Source organism: Pseudorca crassidens, chromosome 14, assembly GCF_039906515.1.
Source record: "Pseudorca crassidens isolate mPseCra1 chromosome 14, mPseCra1.hap1, whole genome shotgun sequence".
Taxonomy (NCBI): domain Eukaryota; kingdom Metazoa; phylum Chordata; class Mammalia; order Artiodactyla; family Delphinidae; genus Pseudorca; species Pseudorca crassidens.
In genome coordinates, this window is record NC_090309.1 from 53,497,691 (window position 1) to 53,525,058 (window position 27,368).

General features: G+C 39.3%; 1 protein-coding gene across 2 annotated transcripts in view; it reads right to left on the reverse strand.

Moving 5' to 3' along the window:
• The window catches only part of MSH2 (mutS homolog 2), a 73,386-nt gene that overhangs the window by 32,096 nt on the left and 13,922 nt on the right, over positions 1–27,368 (reverse strand). For both annotated transcript variants that reach the window (XM_067703046.1, XM_067703045.1), the window contains one exon: positions 15,314–15,513. In XM_067703046.1, the coding sequence (XP_067559147.1) occupies positions 15,314–15,513 (200 nt within the window). The remainder of the gene's footprint in view (positions 1–15,313; positions 15,514–27,368) is intronic.

The following is a 27,368-nucleotide window of genomic DNA, read 5'->3' on the forward strand; positions in this document are numbered from 1 at the left end:
TTACATGATCTATCCCAGGGTCTTAAACAAAGGTCCATAGATCCTTGAATTCAACATAGTACATAAACAAAGAAGAGAAGTAAATCCCATCTTCATTTTCTCTAACCTCTAACTGGAATCAAGCATTTTCTTCCATTGTTAATGTAAGTAATAAACCACTGTAGTATCATCAGTACTTGTGTCTTTGTCATCAGTTAAAATTCCAGATATATTTTCATATCATATTATAGTTTTTTGGAGATAACTTTAACATTTAAACTCATTAGCTCAAAATTAAAGAAGTTCGAACTTCACTCAGATCATGTTATTTGATGCATTAATAAAAAGGACTTATTTCTCAAGAATTTCTTTTATATTTTGATAAATGTATTTCAATATAATTGGCTTCCTATTTAACTCTATGTGTTTTATTTTACGCATTTAAAAACACTATTCTGACAAGTGGTTCACAGACTTTATTAGAAGCCAAAAGGGTCCACAGCATGAAAAATGTTAAGAACCTTGGATAGGCCTCACCTCTCTGGCCTCACCTCCTAACAAGCGCGCCCTTATTCTCTATCGCTATGCTTGACAACCCTAGCTTCCCTTAACTCCTTCAACAAGTCAAGCTATAGGTACTTATACTAGCTGGCCCCACTAGCCTCCCCTAGATCTTAACAGTGAGCTCTCTGTCATCATTTGAGATTCACCTGAGACAGCAATTCCATAGAGAGGCCATCCTTGACCACCATGTCCAGCATCTTCCTGGCCCAGTCAAGTCACTCTGTCACATCAAAATATTATGCTTTCTTTGTTGTACTTACTACTCTTTGAAATTCTTGCTCATTTATTTATCTCTCTCTACCCTTCCACTGTTACTGAACCTCCATAAGAAGAGGGACCTTATCTGTCATATCTACCATTGTAGTTCCCGGAACAATGCCTGGCACAAAGTAGGCAATGGATAACTCTATGCTGAATGAATGACATTATGAAGGGAGCAAGGGGCTTATGAAGCAACCAATCACTGGTCATTAGTTCTGATACATGCAACAGTCACCTAGGAAAAATACAAAAGATCACACTGGGAAATAACTGTTAGCTGCTGCTGCTGCTTTTTTTTTTTTAATAATTTTTATTTTTTGGCCCTGGCATGCAGGATCTTAGCTCCCTGACCACGGATTGAACCTGCAGTGGAAGCACAGAGTCTTAACCACTGGACTGCTAAGGAAGTCCCTGTTAACTCCTTAAATGCATCAAAATGGGGAATATCTAAGCAATCAAATTCAATAATTTCACTAAGAACTCTAGACTCATTGTCAGCCCCTAAAGATTCGTTTATAACTCGCTGAAGATTTCATTTTTGAGAATGCTGCTGAATATTCAATGGAGAAAAGACATTCTTCTTCAATAAACAGTGCTGGGAAGATTGGATATTCACATGTAAAAGAATGAAACTAGACCCTTATCTTGCACCACTTACAAAAAATTGACTTGAAATGGATTAAATACTTAAATTTGTTAAGACCTGAAAACATGAAACTCCTAGAAGAAAACATGGGGGAGAGACTTCCCTGGAGGTCCAGTAGTTAAGAATCCACCTTCCAATGCAGGCGACGTGGGTTCGATCCCTGGTGGGGGAACTAAGATCCCACATGCCGCAGGGCAACTAAAGCCTGTGCACTCTAGAGCCCACGTGCCACAACAAAGAACCCATGCACGGCAATGAAAGATCCCACATGCCACAGCAAAGGTGCTGCATGACACAACTAAGACCCAACACAGCCAATAAATAAATAAATAAATATTTTTTTTTAGAAAAAAGAAAACATGGGGGAGAAGCTCCTTGACATGGGTCTTGGCAATAATTTTTTGGATATAATACCCAAAGCACAAGTAATAAAATTAAAAATAAACGAGTGGGACTACATCAAACCAAAAAGCTTCTGCACAGCAAAAGAAACAATTAACAAAGTGAAAAGCCAACCTATGGAAGGGGAGAAAATATTTGCAAAACATTTATTTGATAAGGCACTAATATCCAAAATAGATAAAAAACTAACAACACAACTCAAGAGCAAAAAAACCCAATTAATCCAATTTAAAAACGGGCAAAAGACATGAATAGACATTTTTCTAAAGAAGATATATGAATGGCCAACAGGTACATGAAGAGATGCTCAACATTAGGGAAATGCAAATCAAAACCACAATGAGATAACACTTCATGCCTGTTAGAATGGTCATCATTAAAAAGACAAGAGAAGAAATGCTGGTGAGGATGTAGAGAAAAGGGAACACTTGAGCACTCTTGGTGGGACTGTAAACTGGTACAGCCACTATGGAAAACTGTGTATGGAGGATCCTCAAAAAATCAAAAATAGAACTGCCATATGATCCAGAAATTCCACTCCTGGGAATATAACCAAAGAAACCCAAAACACTAATCGGAAAAGGTATCTGCACCTCCCATGTTCATAGCAGCATTCTTTACAATAGCCAAGATATGGAAACAACCTAAGTATCCATCGATGGATAAAGGGATAAAGAAAATGTGGCGTGTGCGCACACACACAGACACACACACACACACACACACACACAATGGAATATTATTCAGCCATTAAAAAAAAAGGAAATACTGCCGTTTACAACAACATGAATGGACCTGGAGGGCATTATGCTAAGTGAAATAAGTCAGAGAAAGGCAAACACTTTATTTTTTTTAAATATATTTATTTATTTATTTAATTTGGGCTGCATTGGGCCTTCATTGCTGCACGCAGGCTTTCTCTAGTTGCGGTGAGCAGGGGCTACTCTTTGTTGTGGTGTGCGGGCTTCTCATTGCAGTGGCTTCTCTTGTTGCAGAGCACGGGCTCTAGGCGTGTGGGCTTCAGTGGTTGTGGCCCCGGACTCAGTAGTTGTGGCTTGTGGGCTCTAGGGCACAGGCTCAGTAGTTGTGGTGCTTGGGCTTAGTTGCTCCACAGCATGTGGGATCTTCCTGGACCGGGGCTCAAACCCGTGTCCCCTGCACTGGCAGGCGGATTCTTAACCACTGCACCACCAGGGAACTCCAGAAAGACAAATACTTTATGATCTCACTTATACATGAAATCTTAAAACAACAACAACAACAAAAACAACTCATAGTTAAAGGGATCAGATTTGTGGCTGGGAGGGGAGGGGGACTGGAGGAAGGTGGTCAAAAGCTACCAACTTCTAGTTACAAGATGAATAAACACTGAGGATATAATGTACAGCATGATGACTACAGTTAACACTGCTGTATGATACGTATGAAAACTGTTAAGAGAGTAAGTAAATCCTCAGAATTCTCATCACAAGGAAAAATTTTAAAAGAATGCTGTTATGTGCCTCAGAAACTGCTGCAATGTTTAGGTCAATAAGCATAAGTACTTACAATTCTGTAACAACCCAAAGCATAATTTAATCACTATCAAACATTTCATCACCATTTACTATGATAAAAATTATAACAAATTTCCGGATAACCTGAAAGCCCATAAGTCTATCAAGAGTAAGTGGTTCAGGGACTTCCCTGGTGGTCCAGTGGTTAAGAATCCGCCTTCCAATGCAGGGGACGCAGGTTTGATCCCTGGTCAGGGAACTAGGATCCCACATGCTGTGGGGTAACTGAGCACATGAGCCACAACTACTGAGCTCATGCGCCGCAACTACTGAGCCTGCACGCCACATCTAGAGAGAAGCCCACGCACCGCAAGGAAATATCCCGCATGCCGCAACGAAGAATCCGCGTGCAGCAACTAAGACCCAATGCAGCCAAAAATAAATAAATAAATAAATATTTAAATACTAAAAAAAAAAAAAAGGTAAGTGGTTCATTAAATATACTCCTGGAATGATGCCCTGGCCAGCTTTAAATCTAAGCCTTAACTGGTGTATTAACACCAGTTTGGGGACTTGTTTTCTCCATCTTGCCTATGTTCATGCTACTTAATCATCGATTGAGAGAAATACTATGGAAACTATCCTTAGTGAATTTAGAAAGGCTAATTTTCAGGGGAATTCCCTGGCGGTCCAGTGGTTAGGACTCAGCGCTTTCACTCCTGGGGCCCGAGTTCAATCCCTGGTCAGGGAACTAGGAGCCCGCAAACCGCACGGCTACTTATCAAGTGGCAAAAACACCAATGAAAACCACTTTGGCATGTGCACTGCCCCAAAATAAAATGTTGCACTTTCTTGATATACCACTTTAGAATTCTCCTTTTATGACATCTATCAAAATTATATTTTTGTGTGACAGGTCTAATGTCTGTTTCCCTCACATGCTATAAGGGCAGAGACTGTTTTGGGGTCCTATCACAGCCTCAGCAGCTAGCAGTGTCAGGAACACAGTGAGTACTCCAAGTGTTTGCTAAACCTTCTCGCTGTTTCTGCTTCTCCCTTATCTGCCCTAACAACCTCTGGGTACCAGTCCTTTGTTATGATATAAGCAATGAATTAATCAATTTTTGCTAACATACCTTTATTAGTATAGACACTAAAGTAAAATAAAGAACACCGTAAGCTTTCAGGACCTCTTAAATAACAATGGCAAGACAAAGCATCTTGAACCCCTAGCACAACCATTCATCACTAAGTACTTTCCCATTCTTTTACTGCTTTTCAGTTTCCTTTCTGACACATTCTCTCTCCTACACTAAGTGGTATTTTCTCATTCTCCCAAAAGAAGTTTCTGAAGGGCTATTACATGTCAGAAGTTGGGCTGGAATACTTGTTCCCTGGGGACATACCATACACTCAGGTGTCGGGGAGAGATGACACAGTCATTAAACTAATTACTAAGAAGGATGGCAAGTATAATGACAGGGAAATACAGGGTGCTTTGGAAACGCATAACTAGGACAGGAGTGTACTCAAATGTAGGTCTAGCCAAAGAAATGAATTTGAAGGTGAAAATCTAAAGATGAAGACAACAAAGCCAGGTGAGACAGGAAGGGATAAATGTCTGATTCTAAAGGAACAGCACATACAAAGGCCAAAGAGTGTGCAGTATATTTGAGATCCGGAGGATGTTCAAGTTCACTTGAACAGATGCAAAAAACAAATGCAGTTTGTTCTTTCAAATTGCAGACTTTTCTCCATCATAAATTTAATAAATCTTAGCATTTTTCATTGAAAAATGTCAAAGTACACTGTATTGTTGTTTCAGTTTTACATATTATTTCAGCTTATACAATTTATTATATAATTATTTCAGTTTTTATATATACCAAGTATACATGTTGTTAAAACAGACAACAGGCCCCAAATGGAGTCGCTTATGCTAGGCCTCACGTCCCCAAATCAAGGCTTACCTTAATTACAGTTTCGGCTCTCCCAGAAATGGAATCTTAAACCAGCCAATCAGGAATCACCTGATCAGCACCAGTTAGGTAATACACCTGACAGACCCCTACAATACCCTAAAGGAAAGTAATCTTACAATAACCAACCTGCTTTTTATAACTTCCTTGTTTCAGCTCCCTTCTGCCTATGAAAGTCTTTCATTTTGTACAGCTCTAGGAAGCTCCTTTCTATCTCCTGGATGGGATGCTGCCCAATTCATGAACTGTTCAATAAAGCCAATAAGATCTTTAAAATTCACTCAGTTGAATTCTGTTTTTTAACACTGCATAGACACACCCATGGGTATGCACTAAGTCAAATGAAAATGTGTATCTTACTGTGAGACATGGTCAAAAAAGTCTGAGAAACTTTGGCAATGAGTCCTAGGAGGGAAAGGATAGACAGATAGGCAGAGGCAACAATTTATGAGGGGCCTGTCAAACCCCAAAACAGCCCTGTCTCTGCCCTTATAGCACGTGAGGGAGACAGACATTAGACAAGTAATCGCACAAAAATATAAGGCAGTGAAATATAAGGGCAGTAAATATATAAAGGCAGTGAAAAACCCCTGAAGGGTTAACAAGACATTTATATTTTTATTTATAAATATATTTACATATTGAGAAAAACAGCTGGCTGAAGCAAAGAGAAAGGATTAGAAAGAGCCAAGACAAGAGACAGTAAAAGCATTAGGAGGCTGACAATTAATTCAGGTAAGAAATGCTATAGCCTGGACTAGGGTGCTGGCAGTGGGATGGAAAGGTGTCCGAGGTGAAGAATATATATGATGCGATACCAACAGGACTTGGTGACTGAGTGAATGCAAAATGGGAGAGGCAACAGTTAAGGCTGATTCCCAAGGCTTAGACCACTGGGTAGATAATGGGGCCATTTACTGAGAGAGAGAACACCAAAGCAGAGTTTAGAGGGAGGAATTCAGAGTAGACTTTGAAACGTGTCCATATGAGAAATCCTCAGTCAGAATTCCCATTCAGTGATAATCAGGTAGTCCAACCAGCAGCGGTCCACTTTAGTCAGACCATGACTTCCCCAGCTCATCAGAATATCAGCCCGCCATTCTGCCTCATTATCTGTAAACTGACGGGCCCCTTCAGGCACGAGCTTGCAATGCCTGGTCTTATTCACCACAGGCAGACACCAACCACACCACAGGCCCCCAACTTCCCACCACGAGAAGACTTTCCCAGATCTGTGTCTGGCAAAATTGAGGTTGCTGGGTAAATTGGCTGTAATTGCACCTAAATTATTGATACTCACTGGTAAACGTCTTCTCTCTCAAATCATTTACATTTTATTTAATGTAACTGAGAAGTAACTGGAAACGGCTGGCAAAATAATTAAGAAAAAGACACTAAGATTTTCTAATCAAGTTAAATGAGCAAGTAACACTAAAATCAAAATGAACTATAGGAGAGTTCTGGGTAACAGATATGAGGTGCCTCCCTACATGTGTCCTCCAGACACTAACTCAGGTCCAAGGCCTACCACTAGTCACAAATCTGCTGACTCAGACTTTCCAAATAGAATATGACTGGAAAAACCAACCTAAAGTCTAAATTAATTATCAAGTTAGTATTAACATCCTTGTTCTAGTAAATATTTTGGTAAATGATAATAAAAAGACATGAGTTTCAATTAACAAAGATTTAAAAATTTATTCTATGCCCACGTTCCCTTGACTAATATAACGTAATTTCCTTAACTCCAACCTAGAAGTTTTATGAAGTACAATTAAATTTTATCTGACCCTTTAAACATATTTATGAAATGGATTTAAAAATTCATGTAAGTGGAAAAAAGGCTAGCAAGATGCTGCTAATGAAAGTTTACAGTATTCACACAAATATGAGGCTGGAGCCAAAACATTACCAAATTAGCAAAGAAGCCAACAGTTGAAATGCAGTCCATCATGGTAAAAGATCAAAATAATTCAATCGCTCTGAATAACAACCTTTAGCACAAGGGCATCTCCGTTATTCCTCCACCACCAGCAAGCCGCCCTATAGTTTTGGCCTCTTATCCTCCCTCATGGCCCCCGCCCTCTCTTCCTTTTCAGATTCTCGGGTCACGTCACCCCTTTTGTTGAGCACAGCCACCTGTTTCCGTTCCTTCATTTGCAGGTAATACTTTCCCTGACAATATACCTCATTTTCCTTTCTTACTATTGTCATTTTGACAAAACAGTAATTTTCTTTCCTATGCTGACTTTCTTTTCTGATTCCACTGATTAGTTATGAGTATCATTTTACACCATGCTAGTCTCTGTGAGATAAGAGAAAATGTACTGGTCTCTGCTCCTGGTTCCTGACACAGAGTTCCTAAAACCCTTGTAATTTCCTAAGTGACAAGAGCACTAGGAGCATCTCTTGTTCTAATAAGGTGACCCGAGATGACCTCTTGAATGGGGGCTGGTCATCAGAAAGACCAAGCCATGATTAGGAGCTTGGAATTTTTAGCTCTACCCCCACTCCCCTATCATCCAGAGAGGGGAAAGGGGCTGGAAATGGAGTTCATAATTGATCATGCCTACGTGAGGAAGCTTCCTAAAACCCCAGTAGTGGTGGCAGGGGGCATGTTCGGTCCAGAGAGCTTTCAGGAGGGCAAACACGTCCACCAGCAGGGTGACGCAACTCAACTCTACAGGACAGAAGCTCCTGTGCTCAGGACCCGCCCCCGCCCCAGACTTGTCGTATCTCTTCATCTGGCTGTTCATCTGCATCCTTTATCAATAAACTGGTAAGTGTAAATAAGTGTTTCCCTGAGTTCAGTGAGCTGTTTTAGCAAATTGATTAAACCCAAGAAGGGGGTCATTGGGACCTCATCTGTAACTGGTTGGTCAGAAGTACAGGTAATACCCTGGGCTTGAGACTGGGTAGAGAGGTTGCAGGGTACCAGGTTTGTGGGATTGAACCCTTAACCTATGGTATCTGATGGGAGACAGTGTCACAACTGAGTTAAACTGCAGAACACCCAGTTAGTGTCACAGGAAATCACTGGGTGTGGGGCAAAACCTCCACACATTTGGTGACCAGAAATGTAACTGATGAAGTTTCTGAGTGTTGTGCCTTGACCTCTTTTATCTCGTAAACTAGTTTTTATTGCACAGTTTTGCACAGGGATGCATATGTTGCATTATAACAGAACTGGCTGTATGCAAAAGTGTAACAGAATATATTGGGATAAAAATGTTCTAATTATACATTTAATAAATAAATAGTACTGATTTTACAATAGTAAAAATAGTACTAATTGTTAGTTGCCATAATTTAACCTCTATGACTTGACACTAACTGGGTAAGTCAATTATACTTCCATGAAAAAATAAATAAAATTAAGAAAAGAGATAAAAAACAAAAAAAAATTTAAAGGGCAGTTTTACACATGTTAAATTAAGTTAAATGTATAGGAAATACAAAAATACTACAATAAATAATGCATTTTACCTCACAAAAGACTTGAAGTTTGCTTGTGGAGGTGGACTTCCAAAAGGCTGCAGCTTGTAAGTTACTGTGAAATGGTGAGTCCTCTGAAGTGCAGTGAGTGCAAAGCTGTAACACCACATGCAAATGAGTGTGGCTCATGAACACATGGTGGATGTTGGAGGTGTGTGTCTGTGTACATTTTGTGTATGCCTACACTGCTCAGTTCAGCTGGGTGCAATTTTCTGCATTCACCCAGTGTTTCCCATGGGCAAAATGTGCATAAGCAACAAAAAATTCACATTATGCTCAAATTGTTTCCTAATATACGAACTACATTACAACAAGTCTTCCTTGTCAAAGAAAGTGTTAAGCATAACTGACCTTCTATAATTTTGCTTAAAGAATGAAACAACATAAAGCAAAATATTAATAATGGTTACCTCTGGATGGTAGAATAATTACTACAAGGAGTTTACCTTGCTTTTATAAACTGATAAAGACGAAATTTAAAGAAAATATCTCCAAAATACAAAATCCAACCAGATCTTAAATTGCAACTTTATAGGCTAAAGTTTAAAAAGTGCTACATTAGTAAAGCAGATTCCTTTTCAGAAATGCCAAATTGCTTTCATATTATCTTCTATTTAGAAGGAAACTGAGCAATCAGGTTAAAAGGGGGGATTATTATTAGACTAACTTACTATGTTATTTAGGGTTAAAAAGCAATGGAGATAAGCAGAAGGTGCTATGGAAACCAGAAAACTGCATGAGGAGGGCAGAGAAAGCTTCACAGAAAGGGTGATATTTGAGCTCAATCTTAAATATTAGTAGGGTTCCATCACGTGGACAAGGTAGTGAAGGGCATTTAAGACAAAGGAAAAACATGGGGAAAAGCATAAAAAATCAGAGCAGTCTGGAGAACCAGTACAGTGAGGAGAAGAGTAGGTGAGGGAGTATAAGGGAGGCTGACTGAGAAGTAACAGCCAGCCAGGCACAGGAATGGGGCTTCTTCTGGTAGGTTATGGGAAGCAAATTAATGTGTTCATAACCAAAAGTGAAGAAATGATATGATCAGACGTGCTAAGAAAGATTACTATGGGTTCACTGAGGAGGATGCAATGACCAGGGGAGGGAAAATAGCACATGTAAGGTTTTTAAATATACTGAAACAGAAAAAGATGATTACTTGGATGTGGGCAGAAGGAAGGGTTACATACCTCAGTGTGATAGCTGTTACAATAAAATTCATCAACAAAATCTAGATACTTAGAGTTGTTTTAAGCACTATCAGAAATTTGCTCCAAATGCAGAATACCACTGTTTTAGGTTGTGCCTCCATTTTTTAAAAAAATTTTGTTGAACTATAGTTAATTTACAATGTTGTATTAATTTCTGTTATACAGCAAAATGACTCAGTTACATGTATATATTTTCATATTCTTTTGCATTATGGTTTATCACAGGATATTGAATATAGTTCCCTTTGCTATATAGCAGGACCTCATTTTTTATCCATTCTATATATAATAGATTGCATCTGCTAACTCCAAACTCCCAATCCTTCCCTCCCCGACCTCCTTCCCCCGTGGCAACCACAAGTCTGTTCTCTATGTCTATGAATCTGTTTCTGTTTTGTAGATAGGTTAATTTACGTCGTATTTTAGATTCCATATATAAATGATATTATATGGTATTTGTCTTTCTCTTTGACTTACTTCGCTTAGTTTGATAAACTCTGGATCCATCCATGTTGCTGCAAATGTGTGTCTCAACTTTTCAATTTTAAAAGATAAGGAATAAGGGAGGCCAAGTACATTTTTCACATAGCCTTTTTTTTTTAACAGGAGAAAGATAATTTAGAGTAGAGCTTTTATCACTCAATGCAAATCTACTTTCTAAACTGTTGCTGCCCTCTGCTGTCACTGAATTTACTTTTTTTCATTTTTTTCCCAGGAATAACATTAAAATAACATTAAACCTAGATTTAATCAAAACCAAAATATCACAAGATGGCAGAATACACTCAATTTCTAGTAATATACAAATGTATTTTTAAAATCTTTTAATGATTTTACTTTTAAGGAGAGTGCATCTGGTTTTTCCTCATAAATTAGCCTCAGTTTTGACTTTCTCCATGAAGTCAGTAGGCTAAGGAGCTATGCTGAACTCTGCAAAATGCCATTTTAAACTCAAGAGAGGCACATGAAAAGATGCTCAACATCGCTAATCATCAGAAAAATGCAAATCAAAACCACAATGAGACATCACCTCACACCTGTCAGAATGGCTATCATTAAAAAGACCACAAATAAGAAATTGTTGGCGAGGATGTAGAAAAAAGGGAACCCTCATAAACTGTTGGTGGGAGTGTAAACTGGTGCAGCCACTGTGAAAAACAGTATGGAAAAAAAATAACTAAACACAGAACTACCATGTGATCCAGCAATTCCACTCCTGGGTATATATCCGAAGAAAATGAAAACACTAATTCAAAAAGATACACAAATCCCAATATTCCTATCAGCATTATTTACAATTGCCAAGACATGGAAGGGACCTGTGTCCATCAACAGATTAATGGGCAGAGAAGATGTGTGTGTGTGTGTGTGTGTGTGTGTGTGTGTGTGTGTGTGTGTGTGTACATATACATACATATATAAAAATATATATATATATGGAATATTACTCAGCCATAAAAAAGGATGAAATTTTTGCCATTTCCAACAACATGGATGGACCTGGAGGGTATGATGCTTAATGAAGTCAGACAGAGAAAGCCTAATACTGTATGTTATCATTTATATGCAGAATCTAAAAAATAAAACAAACAAATGAATATAATAAAACAAACAGATGCACAGATATAGAGGACAAGCTAGTGGTTACCAGTGGGGAGAGAGAAGGGGGGAGGGGCAACACAGGGGTAGGGGATTAAGAGGTACAAACTACTATGGGTAAAATAAGTTACAAGGATATATTGTACAGCATAGGGAATATAGCCAGTATTTTATAATAACTTTAAATGGAGTATAATCTATAAAAATACTGAATCACTATGTTGTACACCTGAAACTAATATTGTAAATCAACTCAAGAGAGATTAGTTAGGTTCCCAGTGACTAGGCTATATCTAGATTCTCCAGTGTTCCATGTTATTGAAAGAAAATACACACCTCTAAGCACCACGAAACTTGGAACAGTCTTCCTCCTTTAATATTTTCTAGGCTGGGTGATTTCAAATACCTTAACTGGACATCAGTTATCAAACTGATAATGTAAAGCATTTGATTTACATAATGTTATGATATCTCACAGGTCTATATGTGATGATGTCTAATGGTATGATATCTCACAGGACTTATACTAAGTGTAACACCAAAAAAGTAGGGAATTACTAACTTGTTGAAAACTCTCAAGTACATTAATCTACACATATGCAGAGAGGTTCATGAAGAGAGCCAAGCCTTTCAAATCCAATTCCTAACTTCCATGCTTATCTCAGGGAATAAGAAAGATTCCCCAGAGAATATGCAGAGCAATATTTCTTACATTTTTTTGGGGGTGGTGGTGGTTTACATATACTTTTGAATATCTGATGAAACTTGCAGATCCTTTACCCCTCCAAAAATACATATACACAAAATTTTGCATAAAATTTCAGGATACTTTCAAGAACTCATTCAAAAATCCCAGGTTTAAAGTTTCAGGTACTGAGTGAAAAGGGGCCCAAAAATACAACTGGGGATTGTGGGGTGGGCGTGGGGTGACTACACTGAAGAGGATGGCAAAAAATATAAGGATCTAGCAATTCCAGTTCTGGGTATATATCTAAAAGAAACAAAATCGTTATCTCGAAGAAATATCTGCACCCCCCACATTCACTGCAGCATCATTTACAACAGCCAAGACACGGAAACAACCTAAGTGTCCACCAGCAAAGGAATGGATAAAGAAACTGTGATACATATGTACAACGGAGTATCCTTCAACCATAAAGAAAGAAATCCTGCCATCTGCAACAACATGAATGGACCTTGAGGGCATTATGTCAAGTGAAAAGAGTGAGACAGGGAAAGTCAAATACTTTGTGATCTCACTTATATGTGGAATCTAATAAAACCAAACTCATAAACACAGAAGAGACTGGTGGTTGCGAGAGGCAGGGGGTGGAGGAAATGGGTGAAGGTGGGCAAAAGGTACAAATTTCAAGTTATAAGATTTAAGTCCTGGCAAGGTAATGTACAACATGGTGACTGTAATTAAAAAACAAAAATAAGGGCTTCCCTGGTGGCGCAGTGGTTGAGAGTCCGCCTGACGATGCAGGGGACACGGGTTCGTGCCTGGGTCCGGGAAGATCCCACATGCTGCGGAGCGGCTGGGCCCGTGAGCCATGGCCACTGAGCCTGCGCGTCCGGAGCCTGTGCCCCGCAACGGGAGAGGCCACAACAGTGAGAGGCCCGCGTACCGCAAAAAAAATAAAAACAAAAAACAAAAACTGTATTGTATATTCGAAAAGCTGCTAAGAGATTAGACTTTAAAAGGTCTCATCATAAGAAAAAAAACTAAGTGAGGTGACGATGTTAACTTATTGTGGTGATCAGTTACGTAGTATATATATATACATATCAAATCGTGTTGTACATCTAAATTTATACAATGTTATATGTCAATTATATCTCAGTAAAACTGGGAGGAAAAAAAGCCTGTCACACTCACCAGTGAAACCTAGTAAGATAAGGACTGGACTGTGTTCACTGAATTTAGCAACAAGTAAGTCACTTAGCAAATGCCATTTCAGTACAGTGGTCAGGGCTAAAGCCAGTGGAGTGAATGGAATATGGAAATGTAGGCTTTCAGAAACTTCACTGAGTACAGGTACAAGAGGAGGACACAGGGACAAGGATGGCTTTTTTACCTCATGAGGGAAGAGATGTGAGAGATATGTTTAAAACAGCTGATGTTAAGTGGTAAGAGTAAATTGTTTAGAGAGCCTATCTCCATGATTACATTCCTAACACCTGTCAATCCCCTTGTGCTTCCAACTGATCCTGTTGGAACGAGGCCAGAGGAGACAATCAGAAAATGGTAGCAGTAGAAGATATTCATTTACAGGATGAGGAAATTGAGGCACAAAGGAGGGAAATTAAGCCACACTAAAGAAATGTGAAACAGAAAAGATTAAAGACCCATTTTCTTTAATTCCACTTTGGTGGGACTAAATTAAAATCTAGGGCATTTAAGCCTCATCAGTCTAATGAGGAGCCTTGACTAGAATAGCAATACTTTTCATACAGTGGTACTCTGAAACGATAAGCAGTTAGCTCTTCTTTTACACTCTGTTAGATAAATAAGAGGGAAGGTTACCATAAAATTTAAATTAAATCTATACTTATTTTGTACCAGTCATCATAGCTTTTTAAGTCTGCCTACAAAAAAATTCATAAAGCTTTCTCATAATATTGAAAGGTTTGTTTTCCATAGCTCCAAGAGATGTTGATTTTTAACTCTGAAACTTAAAATGCTTTATGTATTAGACATATAACTTTGTACTTACTAAAATACTTGTTGTAGAAACTAATGTTCACTTAAAGTTAAAAACTATGCTTGTAAGAGCAAGTTGATTTTATCCACCAATACTATATTGATTAACTAATATATGACTTTGCTTACTTTATTGTAGTAACTACCCTCTGACTTCAACTGTTACCACCAAGACCTTCTGTCTTAACTTTCTTTCATAGGTGTACTGGAAAGGTTAATTCCAGCAGGCCTGGAATTAGCCTCCGGTGTTTTCTTCAAGTTCCTGCATGGCAATGACCCCTGGTCAAGGCATGAAACATACTAATCGTGTTGTTTTGTAATCTCTCGTCCCAGGAGATTCAAGGTGGTTCATCCAGCTTAGCACCATGTGATCGATGATTTGCACCCGGTCTCACTGAGGCCCCAAGAGGGCTCTGCTGTAGAAACTAGTTACAGAACAGGAATACGCCCACAAGACCAGCAAAATATTAAGAAGCCCAGCAAGACTGTTTTAGGCTCCCTGGTTCCAGGGTGTTCTGTATACAATAATGGTCCCTGATAGGAGAAGGTGCACCTCACCAAGGACCTTTTTATAGGTACCTGCACCTGACCTCCCCGGCCCCCTTGTTGTGACAGCCTTTCGCTGTGATGCATTATCCTTACTTTAGTGCGGCTGCTAGACTGTATCCTTTTCCAGTAATAAACCATGTGTTTGTAAGCACTGTCATTTCGGGTCCTGTGAGTCTTTAGCAATCAAACCCTGTTTAACTGCCACTGTTAGTGCAAGACACCTATTAATAAACCTCGTAATCCTAATATTCATTTCTAAAAAACAAAAATTCTAAATTGTCTCATGACTTCTGTCTGTGATACAGCCAGGGGGCAACACAAACCTATTGGGAAAACGTAAAGATGAGTCACCAGAACCAACTTTAAAAGGACAGAACATTTGCTAAGTATATTGAGAGTGAAGGAAAACAAAAACAAAATCATTTTATTACCTTCATATTTTTCCAGAGCCTGAATAACATTAGGGAGTTGATTTATACCCTGATAGAGTCGATAACAATCTTGTAAGTTTGCTGCTTGTCTTTGAAATTTCTTGGCAAGTCGGTTAAGATCTGGAAATCGACGAAGTAAATCTTCTTGTAAACTCTGCCTCAATTCTGCATCTTCTACAAAAGCTTCGACTAAATTTAATCTGAAATAAATTATACTAGAATTAATCTTAAATATTTTAGTGTGAAACTAAAATTTGGCAACTAGGTGCATGTCTCAACTCAAAAACTCCATGTAAGAAGCTTGAATCTATTCTGAAATGTTAGTTTTTTGTAGAGGATGGAAAGCTCCATAACACTGTGATGTAAGCAGTTTGTGATTAGTTAATAACCAAATTAATGTTTAGTTAAGTAGTATCATATGATACTGAAATATACCCAATTTTGTTTGCCTTTCATCAAATTGACATTTCTTAAATAGAGGAATCTCATTATTGGGACTGTTGATATTGACACATTATTGCACATGGAAACAATGATCTTTAATGAAACAGAATTACAATTCAAGAATGTTGCCAAATTCAATACTTATTCTATCAGAAAGTCTTATAAGTTCAAAATGTATTCTAAAATTACCTCATGATAGTACAAAGCCAAAATGATCTTTAATGAAACATCTTTAACAAAACAGAATTACAATTCAAGAATGTTGCCAAATTCAGTACTTATTCTATCAGAAAGTCTTATAAATTCAAAATGCATTCTAAAATTACCTCATGATAGTAAAAGCCAAAATTTTCTAATTAAAAAACTGAAATAAGTTTATTGCTTCACAAAATCAGTAAATAAAATCTTAGCTTGTTTCAAGAACTATAAAACACACAGTTTATATTGCTTTTGTAATTTATTGGAATCAGTGGCTTTCCATTTTTTTCCCTGTAATCCACAGCAAGAAATATAGTTTTACATCATGACCCAGCACACACATGCACAGATACTGTAGCGGGCAAAATAAGCCACCTCAAAACATGCCACTCTAGTGTCCATAAGGACTACTTTGGTCCTTAAGGACTATTTTTAGTTGAGGACAATTGAGAAGGAGCAGAAAGAAGGAAAGCTCTTTGCCTTCTCCCTATTTGCCCAAAAGCAGGACATAAATTTACGAAGGTGCTCCCCCTTCCTTCTTTACCAGGAAGGACAACAATTAATCTCAACTTTAGACCCTTAACAGCCTGGAGATGGCAACAGAGGAACGTACATAACCCTACCAGCTAGCCTTTCTCTACCTTTAGTTTCCATACATTTCCCTTCCCACAATTTGTAGCCCTAGGAACTCAAAGTCCCTTTCCTTTGTCTTGTCACTTCTCTGAAAATTTATTGTTCTTTTGCTAAGATGCTATATAAGCCCAAGTTCCAACTAACCCTAGAGTTACTCATCTCTGAGCGCTCCCACATGTAAGCATAAACATGTTTGTTTTTTCTCTTGTTAATCTGTCTTTTGTCAGTCCAATTCATAGGGCCACAGCCAAAGAACTAGGAGAGTAGTAGGAAAAAGAAACTTTCCTCCCTGACAACATATAATTAAAATAGGTTTTGCAAGACAAAACTTAACTCTTACTATATGTGGTGCACTCTTTTATTTTTCTCTTGTATTTAACTTTTCAAAAATGCTAGTTATCACCTGCTACACTAACTTCACAACCCACCACTGGGTCACAACATGCACTATGAAAAACTATGTAGTAGATGGTATTGAAGTAATAGCTGAAAGGTAAACTTTAACATTCAAAGGTAGGGGAAATGGCGTGGGCATAGAAGACGATCCTAGGTTTAGAACGCTATCAGATGAACAACCATTTTCCTTACATTTGTAAATTATATGAGTAGTAAATTAATCCTCAAATTGCACAGGAACAGGAAAAGGAGCCAAATCAGCTTTCTAAATTTCTTAACTATTTACTGATCTCTTCATCAGCATTTACAATTCCTGCATCATCATAATGTTCATCTAGCATGTCATATGAAGGGAAAAATATGCTGTCCCTGTAGTTATCATATAATGACTACAAATATTAAAGCAAGATTTTGCAACCTTGGTATGTGGCAGCCTGGATGGGAGGGGAGCCTGAGGGAGAATGGATACATGTTTATGTATGGCTGAGTCGCTTTGCTGTGCACCTGAAACTATCACAATATTGTTAATCAGCTATACTCCGATATAAAGTAAAAAGTTAAAAAAAAAAAAAAAGATTTTGCAACCTTGGCAATACTGACATTTAGGCTAGATAATTCTTTGCTGTGAGGGGTTGTTCTGTGCTGTTTAACAGCATCCCTGAATTCCACCCACTATACTCTTTCCAGAGTAACAACCCAAAATGTCTCCAGACACTGCCAAATGTCCCAGAGGCGGCGGGGGAGGGGAGGACAGCCCCAGGCTAGGCCACTGGTTTAAAGGACCTTGAATCACTTTAAAAGATGAAAGTAAAGAGAAAAATAACAAACTCTATAGAATGTCAAGATAATATTCAGGGAGTTGGTAGTAGATATATTTGTTGTAGCAAATGCCAAATTAGTGGGGAAATAATCTGCTACCAAGCTTGTATTACGAACCAGTCACAGGCTATATAAACAAGCAATTATTCAGGCACTCACTGCTCCAGAAAATATTTCTATGGCTTGTACTCTAGATTTTAAAAGCAAAGCAAACAAAACTGAGTCAGGGATGCAGCCAAATCACAGCAAATTTGGGCCTTCCTAGCTAATCCTCTGGCTCTAACTGGGCTTCTCCAAGTTTGATCCAAGATTACCCATATTAAAATCACTTGGAGGTGGAATACAGAATCCCCAAGGTTGGGGCCCACCTGTGAAATTGCAATGAGCTTCTCAAGTGATTCTTCGGCCCAGAACAGTTTAAAAAAGTGAGTTCTAACAATCACAAGAAATTTCTGAGTTCTCATGATAAAACAGGAAGAGAAGTTTAAGGGGGTCAGGAAAAGGATGAAAGAAACCTGATGTTGGCTTCACCTACCTCATCTTTCTTTTCCTCTTCTTTTCCTAAAACTCCTTAGGCCACTCTCCATAAATGGTAAGTATTCACAGAGAAGACATCTCTGATCTAGAATCTCCCTATGCTTCTTTCCTGTTCCACCAAGTATCTTATCACTGTTTCCTCTCAAGCTGACCACAGAATCATAAGTAACCAACATTGTTCAAGAGCATAAAGTTCCACAGAATAGAGAGCCCAGAAATAAACCCACACACCTACGGTCAATTAATCTTCAACCAAGGAGGCAAGAATATACGATGAGAAAAAGACGGTCTCTTCAGCAAGTGGTGTTAGGAAAGTTGGGACAGCCACATGTACATCAAAGAAGTTAAAACAGCCTCACACCACACACAAAAATAAACTCAAAATAGCTTAAAAGGGCTTCCCTGGTGGCGCAGTGGTGGAGAGTCCGCCTGCCGATGCAGGGGACACAGGTTCATGCCCTGGTCCGGGAAGATCCCACATGCTGCGGAGCGGCTGGGCCCGTGAGCCATGGCCGCTGAGCCTGCGCGTCCGGAGCCTGTGCTCCACAACGGGAGAGGCCACAGCAGTGAGAGGCCCGCATACCACAAAAAGAAAGAAAAAAAAAATAGCTTAAAGACTTAAACATAAGACATGATGCCATAAAACTCCTAGAAGAGATAATAATTTTGTAAAACATTCTCTGACATAAATCCTACCAATGTTTTCTTAGCTCAGTCTCCCAAGACAATAGAAATAAAAACAAAAATAACAAATGGGACCTAATCAAACTTAGAAGCTTTTGCACAGCAAAGGAAGCCACAAACAAAACGAAAAGACAACCTACAGATTGGGAGAAAATATTTGCAAACAATGTGACTGACAAGGGCTTAATTTCCAAAATATACAAACAGCTCATACAACTCAACAACAAAAAAACAAACAACCCAATCGAAAAATGGGCAGAATACCTAAATAGACATTTCTCCAAAGAAGACATACAGATGCCCAATAAGCACATGCAAAGATGCTCAACATCACTAATCATTAGAGAAATGCAAATCAAAACTACAATGAGGTATCACCTTACACCAGTCAGAATGGCCATCACGAAAAAAGTCTATAAGTAACAAATGTTGGAGAGGGTGTGGAGAAAAGGTGGGAATGAAAGTTGGTGCAGCCACTTGGAAAACAGTATGGAGGTTCCCCAGAAAACTAAAAATGGAATTACCATATGATCCAGCAATCCCATTCCTGGGCATATACCCAGACAAAACTATAATTCAAAAAGATACATGCACCCCCTATGTTCACAGCAGCACTATTCACAAGAGCCAAAAACATGGAAGCAACCTAATGTCCATTGATGGATGAATGAATAAAGAAGATGTAGTACATACATATAATGGAATAATACTCAGGCATGAAAAAGAATGAAATAAAGCCATTTGCAGCAACATGGATGCAACTAGAGATTACCGTACTAAGTCAGTTAGAAAGAGAAAGACAAATACCGTATGATATCACTTATATGTGGAATCTAAAATATGACACAAATGAATCTATCTACAAAACAGCAACAGACTCATGGACATACAGAACAGACTTGTGGTTGCCAAGGGCAAGAGGGATTGAGTGGGAGGTTGGAGTTAGCAGATGTAAGCTATTATATATAGAACGGATAAACAACAAGGTCCTACTGTATAGCAAATGGAACTATATTCAATATCCTATGAGAAACCGTAATGGAAAAGAATATAAAAAAAGAATGTATATACATATATATAACTGAATCACCTTGCTGTACAGCAGAAATTAACACATTATAAATCAACTATACTTTAATTTAAAAAAAAAAGAGCATAAAGTTCCAGAAAGAGTATTAAGTAAAACAGCAAGGGAATGAAAAGCTTCTAAAACACATAGCACAAGGCAAGATACACAGCCCCCTCAGTCTTTGGTCTGGATATCATTAAAAGTCTAATAATGGACTTCCCTGGGGGCGCAGTGGTTAGGAATCCGCCTGACAATGCAGGCAACACGGGTTCGAGCCCTGGTCCGGGAAGATTCCACATGCCACGAAGCAACTAAGCCCCCGTGCGCCACAACTACTGAGTCCACGTGCCACAACTAACTACTGAAGCCCGCGCAGGTAGAGCCCGTCCTTTGCAATGAGAAGCCACTGCAATAAGAAGCCCATGCACCGCAGTGAAGAGTAGCCCCTGCTCACCGCAACTTTAGAGAAAGCCCGTGCGCAGCAACGAAGACCCAATGCAGCCAAAAATAAATAAATTTATTTTTTTAAAAAGTCTAATAAATTGCTAGTTTCACAAGTCTATTCGACATGCCATTTCAGAAATAATTACAGTATTAGTTTGTGCTCTGGCTAACAGAGGTTTTTTTAAAAAAAGACTGCTCTACTGTTTCCATGACAATCCCACTTTCAAATCACAACTTCAGAAGTACCAAAGTTAGTGTTGGCAAAACAGAGTATACCTGTCAATTCTACTCAAAATTACTCAGCTGTCACAATTTGATACATTAATGCAAAAGTTGACTGGAATACAAGATAATTTTTAGGGTCAGTTAATCTCTAAAATTCCAAAAGAATAAATTATAAAATTAGTCATGAAATTTTTGATATTTTAAAATCACCATTGTGTTCTTTAAAACCAGCACTTCTGATCTCTCACTGTAAAAACAGTTGACTGGAATTTCATGACAGCTTATTTATATGGCTGAGAACAAATCTGGTACCTAAATACAAGTTTTTGAGCCTGTTCTTTATCTGTTCTTCACATGGTTTAACGCAGACAGAACCACTCATTTGATACATTAAATAGCAGATAATCTGCTACATAGGCTTGAGAAAATTAAAAAAGAAAAAAGAGTATGGCAAAATATAAGAGAAAGGAACATGCTTTCAAGGAATTTTCAATCTAGTGGAGGAGAAGTACATGTTGCATCTTACAGTTAGTGCTGAGTAACAACCAAGATACAAAATGCAATGAAATGTGATACAAGTAAGAAAGCAGAGAATTCCTATGGGAGCTGGGGAACCTCATTTTGGGGTATTTCATTTGCCTATATTCTAAATAGTTGGGATTTAAAGAGATAGGATCTTGAGGAAAATGCTTGGGTGGGGAGGGTGGAGCAGCAAGAGCAGAGACTTGAAGAGAGAACAGTACAGGATGCACTGGAAGAAAACTGAAGCAGAGAAGGAATAGGGAAAAAAACTATAACCAAGGCAAAATGGAAAGGTTGCCTTTGGAAAGGAAAGCATTATTTCCTCTTCTGAGAAAGAGCCAGGGAGTAAAAGACTGAAAATACAGGTACATTTTGAGATTGTAAGAATCAGGGAGGAGATCATCTGCTTACACGTAGGAGGCAGCTGAAGGGAAAATAAAAAATGTTGGTCATTGGTCACTGAAATAAGTCATGTAACAAAAGTAATACCAGGCAGCAGTGAAAACTAGATAGCTTGAAAGTACAGTGGAACCTTTTTTTTTTTTTTTTTTGCGGTACGCGGGCCTCTCACTGTTGTGGCCTCTCCCGTTGCGGAGCACAGGCTCCAGACGCGCAGGCTCAGTGGCCATGGTTCACGGGCCCAGCCGCTCCGCAGCATGTGGGATCTTCCCGGACCGCGGCACAAACCCGTGTCCCCTGCATCGGCAGGCGGACTCTCAACCACTGCGCCATCAGGGAAGCCCCAGAAACTTTTAATTGAGAAAGAAAGCTAAGGAGAGAGGGGCCAGTATGACAAAGAACCAATGGGGCAAGAAATTCTATGGCCCCCATGAAAGCACTGGAAAGAGGGTTGCCTTTGTGGTGCAGACTGGACAGGAAGGCAAATAAAATTCAAAGGGACTAGCAGATCAGCCCAGAGACCAGAAAAAAGGGGTTTCCACTAAACTCGATTTGGAAGCAGAGAAAATGGTGGAAAAGCAGTAGAGTGATAGCCCTCCTGTTCTTCCTCTGAGGCCAGAGCAATGCTTTGCTGTTTTAAAGAAACTGCACTCACTGTATGACCTCCAGACCTCTCTGTTTCTACAGAATACAGACTACTAACTAAAGACATCCTTGCACAAAAGGATACTTAATATAACCTGGAAAGAAGTCTAGGTCTAAGTCTTAATATAACCCTGGAAGTACACTGCCTCAAGAAGCATGATATATTATCACATAAGCACCACCACCATTTCTACATTTATAGGAACCACTTTTTTTTAAAATAAATTTATTTATTTTATTTATTATTTTTGGCTGTGTTGGGTCTTCGTTGCTGCACACGGGCTTTCTCTAGTTGCGGCGAGGGGGGCTCCTCTTCGTTGCGGTGCGCGGGCTTCTCATTGTGGTGGCTTCTCTTGTTGTGCAGCACAGGCTCTAGGCATGTGGGCTTCAGTAGTTGCAGCTTGCAGGCTCTAGAGCACAGGCTCAGTAGTTGTGGTGCACAGGCTTAGTTGCTCCGTGGCATGTGGGATCTTCCTGGACCAGGGCTCGAACCCGTGTCCCCTGCATTGGCAGGCGGATTCTCAACCACTGTGCCACCAGGGAAGCCCAGAACCACTTTTATTTGGAGATATATATTTCTAATAAGATTGCTACATTAATCATATTAAATGTCATAGAAAAAGAAATACTTAGTTTTGGGCTTCCCTGGTGGCGCAGTGGTTGGGAGTCTGCCTGCCAATGCAGGGGACGCGGGTTCGCGCCCTGGTCTGGGAAGATCCCACAAGCTGCAGAGAAACTGGGCCCGTGAGCCACAATTACTGAGCCTGCGTGTCTGGAGCCTGTGCTCCGCAACAATAGAGGCCGCGATAGTGAAAGGCCTGCGCACCGCGATGAAGAGTGGCCCCCCCTTGCCACAACTAGAGAAAGCCCTCGCACAGAAACGAAGACCCAACACAGCCATAAATAAATAAATAAATAATAATATCACCCCTGATTAAAAAAAAAAGAAAAGAAATACTTAGTTTTAAACTAGAAGGCAATAAGAATACCAAATTCAACATATGCAAATGATATCATCAGCAATTTCACAAGTGAACTATTTCATATGCTAACATATATTCAATGTTCTTTAAAGAATTGTAACTTTGAAAAAACATGGGAAAATTACCAAGGCTTCAGATGAATCTATGGAAAGACTAAAAAACAAAAACAAAAACAATCCCAGAAGATTAAAAGTAACAGTAACAGTCCTAGTGTATGTGCAAACATGAGGACTCTTTGGACCTATCAGAAAATAAGTGCAAAAATAGTAATATGGACAGTGTTCTTATAATTCCTAATTTGATTGTTAGATAAAGCACAAAAGGAAGAAATACCCAGAAACTCACTTCTAAAAGGTAATAACGTATCAATTCTCTTTGGAGATTAAAGTATTTAAGCCATTAGCTAAAAAGTATTTGTAGTCTCAGTGCAAATAGGTTTTAATGAATGGAAAAATGAGCATTAGAACACACAACGCAATTCCATGGATATAACTTAAATAAAAGCCAAAATAGTACATTTCACCTCTGATGTTAATCCAACTTGGATCAAATTAAATACAATTGACAGAAACAAGAAATACAGTACAGGGACTTCCCTGGTGGCGCAGTGGTTAAGAATCCACCTGCTAATGGTCTGGGAAGATCCCACACGCCATGGAGCAACTAAGCCCATGCGCCACAACTACTGAGCCTGAGCTCTAAAGCCCACGAGCCACAACTACTGAGCCACGCACTGCGACTACTGAAGCCCGCACACCTAGAGCCCGTGCTCTGCAACAAGAAGTCACCACAATGAGAAGCCTGAGCACCGCAACAAAGAGCAGCCCCCGCTCGCCGCAACTAGAGAAAGCCTGCATGCAGCAACGAAGACCCAACGCAGCCAAAAGTAAATAAATAAAATAAATTTATATAAAAAAAAGAAATACAGTACAGCGTTTAAGGGCATGGGCTCTGGAGTCAGGCCAGCCTGGCTTTAAAGCCAGCCTCCATCACCACACAGCTAATGAACATGAGATGTTTAGCACAGTGCCAGGCAACCTGTCTTCTCTTCCTCCTAAGAGCCTGACAGTAACTTAAAATAATTCTATTTTCATCATTGTTCCTGAACCTAGCACTGGGCTATAGTCCTGGACAAGATGTATGCATCAAACTCAAAGATCTAGCCATAACTGTCCCTATGTCTGCTCTAATAAAAATAGAAGAAAAAGAGAAATCTTTCCTTTCCTTAACAGAATTCACCGCACAGCCACACACTTTAAAATTAACTCCTCACTTACTGTTTAAGAGGGTGGAGTAGAGATTTCCACGACTTTCTCTGTTAGAAAATCATCCCAAAACAATGACGTAAAAAACAGAAAAAACTGGGGACTCCCCTGGTGGTCCACTGGTTAAGAAGCCGTCCTGCAATGCAGGGAACGCCGGTTTGATCCCTGGTCAGGGAACTAAGATCCCACATGCCACAGGGCAACTAAGTCCGCATGCCACAACTAAGACCCGACGCAGCCAAAAAATAAATAAATATTAAAAAAGAAAAAACTTGATTCAGTGTGTAATCCTGAAGATCAATCTTAAATGCTTAGAGAGGGAGTTAATAGACTTGCCCTGAGAAGCCCAGGAAGGCATTAACTAAAAAGCATGAGGTATCACAGCAGGTGGAATTGAGAAACGGTGATAAAAAAAAAAAGAGACTGGGGCTTCCCTGGTGGCACAGTGGTTCAGAGTCCGCCTGCCGATGCAGGGGACACGGGTTCGTGCCCCGGTCTGGGAAGATCCCACATGCCGCTGAGCGGCTGGGCCCGTGAGCCATGGCCGCTGAGCCTGCGCACGGAGCCTGTGCTCCGCAACGGGAGAGGCCACAACAGTGAGAGGCCCGCGTACCGCAAAAAAAAAAAAAAAGAGAGAGACTGTTCCAATGAAAGTCTGCCTTAAGGAGTATAACTTTTTCTTCCTGGTCTATGGAATTTCAGCATTTGGCTTTGAAAACCACAGGCCTTAGTAACTGCTGGTTAAAAAAAAAAATTCTCCCCAAGATAAAAAGGGGAAAATATTTCCTCTTATCTTAGTAGATCATATTTTGACTAATAAAGCCTTTCTCGCAAACGTTATTTCTAATTAATAAGTCTTATAAGGCCACCAGATTTTGGAAATTATTGCTATGTCCTATGAAAATAACCTTTACTTACAGTCAAAAAAAATTAATTTTGATATCTTGTCTTCTAAATAATTTGTTATTCTGGTAACAGTATGTAAGGTTTTTGAAGGGTTTAAATACATGCAGGCTCTAGTTGTTAAGCCGGAAAAGGACCACTGACAGGTGCCCTGTTCCCACAAGCCCAAAGTTAAAAATAAAACCAATGACCTAGATCTTGGGAATTATTTAAATTACCTAATATTTCTTTTAAGAAACAACTAAAAGATGAGAGAGAACGGACATAAACTTTTACTTGTTTAGGCACAGGCTTTCCATGGTAGGATACTCAAGAAACTGATTAAGACCAGTTGCTCCCAGAGCAGGTGTTGGCAATTCACAGAGAGTACAATAAGAAATGTGTCCCTGGAGCTGTGCAGAGGCCCTGAGAAAAGAGTACTGAGAAACTGGAAGACAAGAGTAAGAGACTCATCACTGTATATCCTTCTGTTCTGTTGGACTTCTGACACACGTTAATGTAGTTACTTACTCACAAATAATTAAAATAAAAAATTGTAAACTGCCTTAATTACTTGCAAATATCCAATCCTTCCTATTTCTTATTTTATTTTATTTATTTTTTTTGTGTGTGTGATATGCAAGCCTCTCACTGCTGTGGCCTCTCCCGTTGCGGAGCACAGGCTCCGGATGTGCAGGCCCAGCGGCCACGGCTCATGGGCCCAGCCGCACCGCGGCATGTGGGATCTTCCCGGACCGGGGCACGAACCCGCGTCCCTGCATTGGCAGGCGGACTCTCAACCACTGTGCCACCAGGGAAGCCCTATTTCTTATTTTAAGTTACTAAATTCCACTTTTCTTCCCCAACAAAACTACCTTCAGAAAGTTGCCTTAGCATTTCCATTTTTGCATTTTCAATGATATATCAACATACCCACGAATCACTGACTTCATAAGTTATTTTTATTGTAAGACCCTTGAGAATCCACAGGATCAACACTTAGCTTGGTAGTTATCTGCAGGGTGTCTTATGATACTGATCAACTATTTTACGTTTGCCTGGCATACACAGAGTCCCAAATAGTCAAGTGATCACCATGCTTTATACCATCAGAATTCAGTAGATATTCAACAAATTATTGAACAATCTGACAACACAAAATCCATAAAAATACTGACTCTCTTTTACCTATCCTGGCAATATATCTTAATTTACCAAATCGAAAACATTAGGTATAGGGACTTCCCTGGTGGCACAGGGGTTAAGAATCCGCCTGCCAATGCAGGGCACACAGGTTTGAGCCCTGGTCCGGGAAGATCCCACATGCCGCGGAGCAACTAAGCCTGTGCGCCACAACTACTGAAGCCTGCGTGCCTAGAGCCCGTGCTCTGCAACGAGAAGCCACCGCAATGAGAAACCCGCGCACCGCAAGGAAGAGTAGCCCCTGCTCGCCACAACTAGAGAAAGCCCGCACGCAGCAACGAAGATCCAAAGTAGCCAAAAAGAAATATAAATTAATTAATTAATTTTTTTTTTTTTAAAAATTAGGTATACAATAAGGTCACATGAAATAACCTAATTACTGAAAAGGTAAAGTATATCCAGTCAATAAATTATGTACTTATTAAAAATGCTGAATATGAACATAAAACAACACTAAAAAATGCTTATGGTAATGTAAGCACAAGTGGGAAAAAACAAGGGCACAAAACTATATCAGGATTACAATTATGTTTTTAAAAAGACTATCAAACATAAGAGTGCACTATAGAAAATTATTTTATTTATATGCAGTTCAAAAACAGGCAAAACTAATTAATCTATGATGTTAGAAGGACAGTAATTACTCTTGAAATGAGGAGAGGTAGTAACTATCAGGATAATTGAGGGGAGTTTCTGGGATGCTAGTT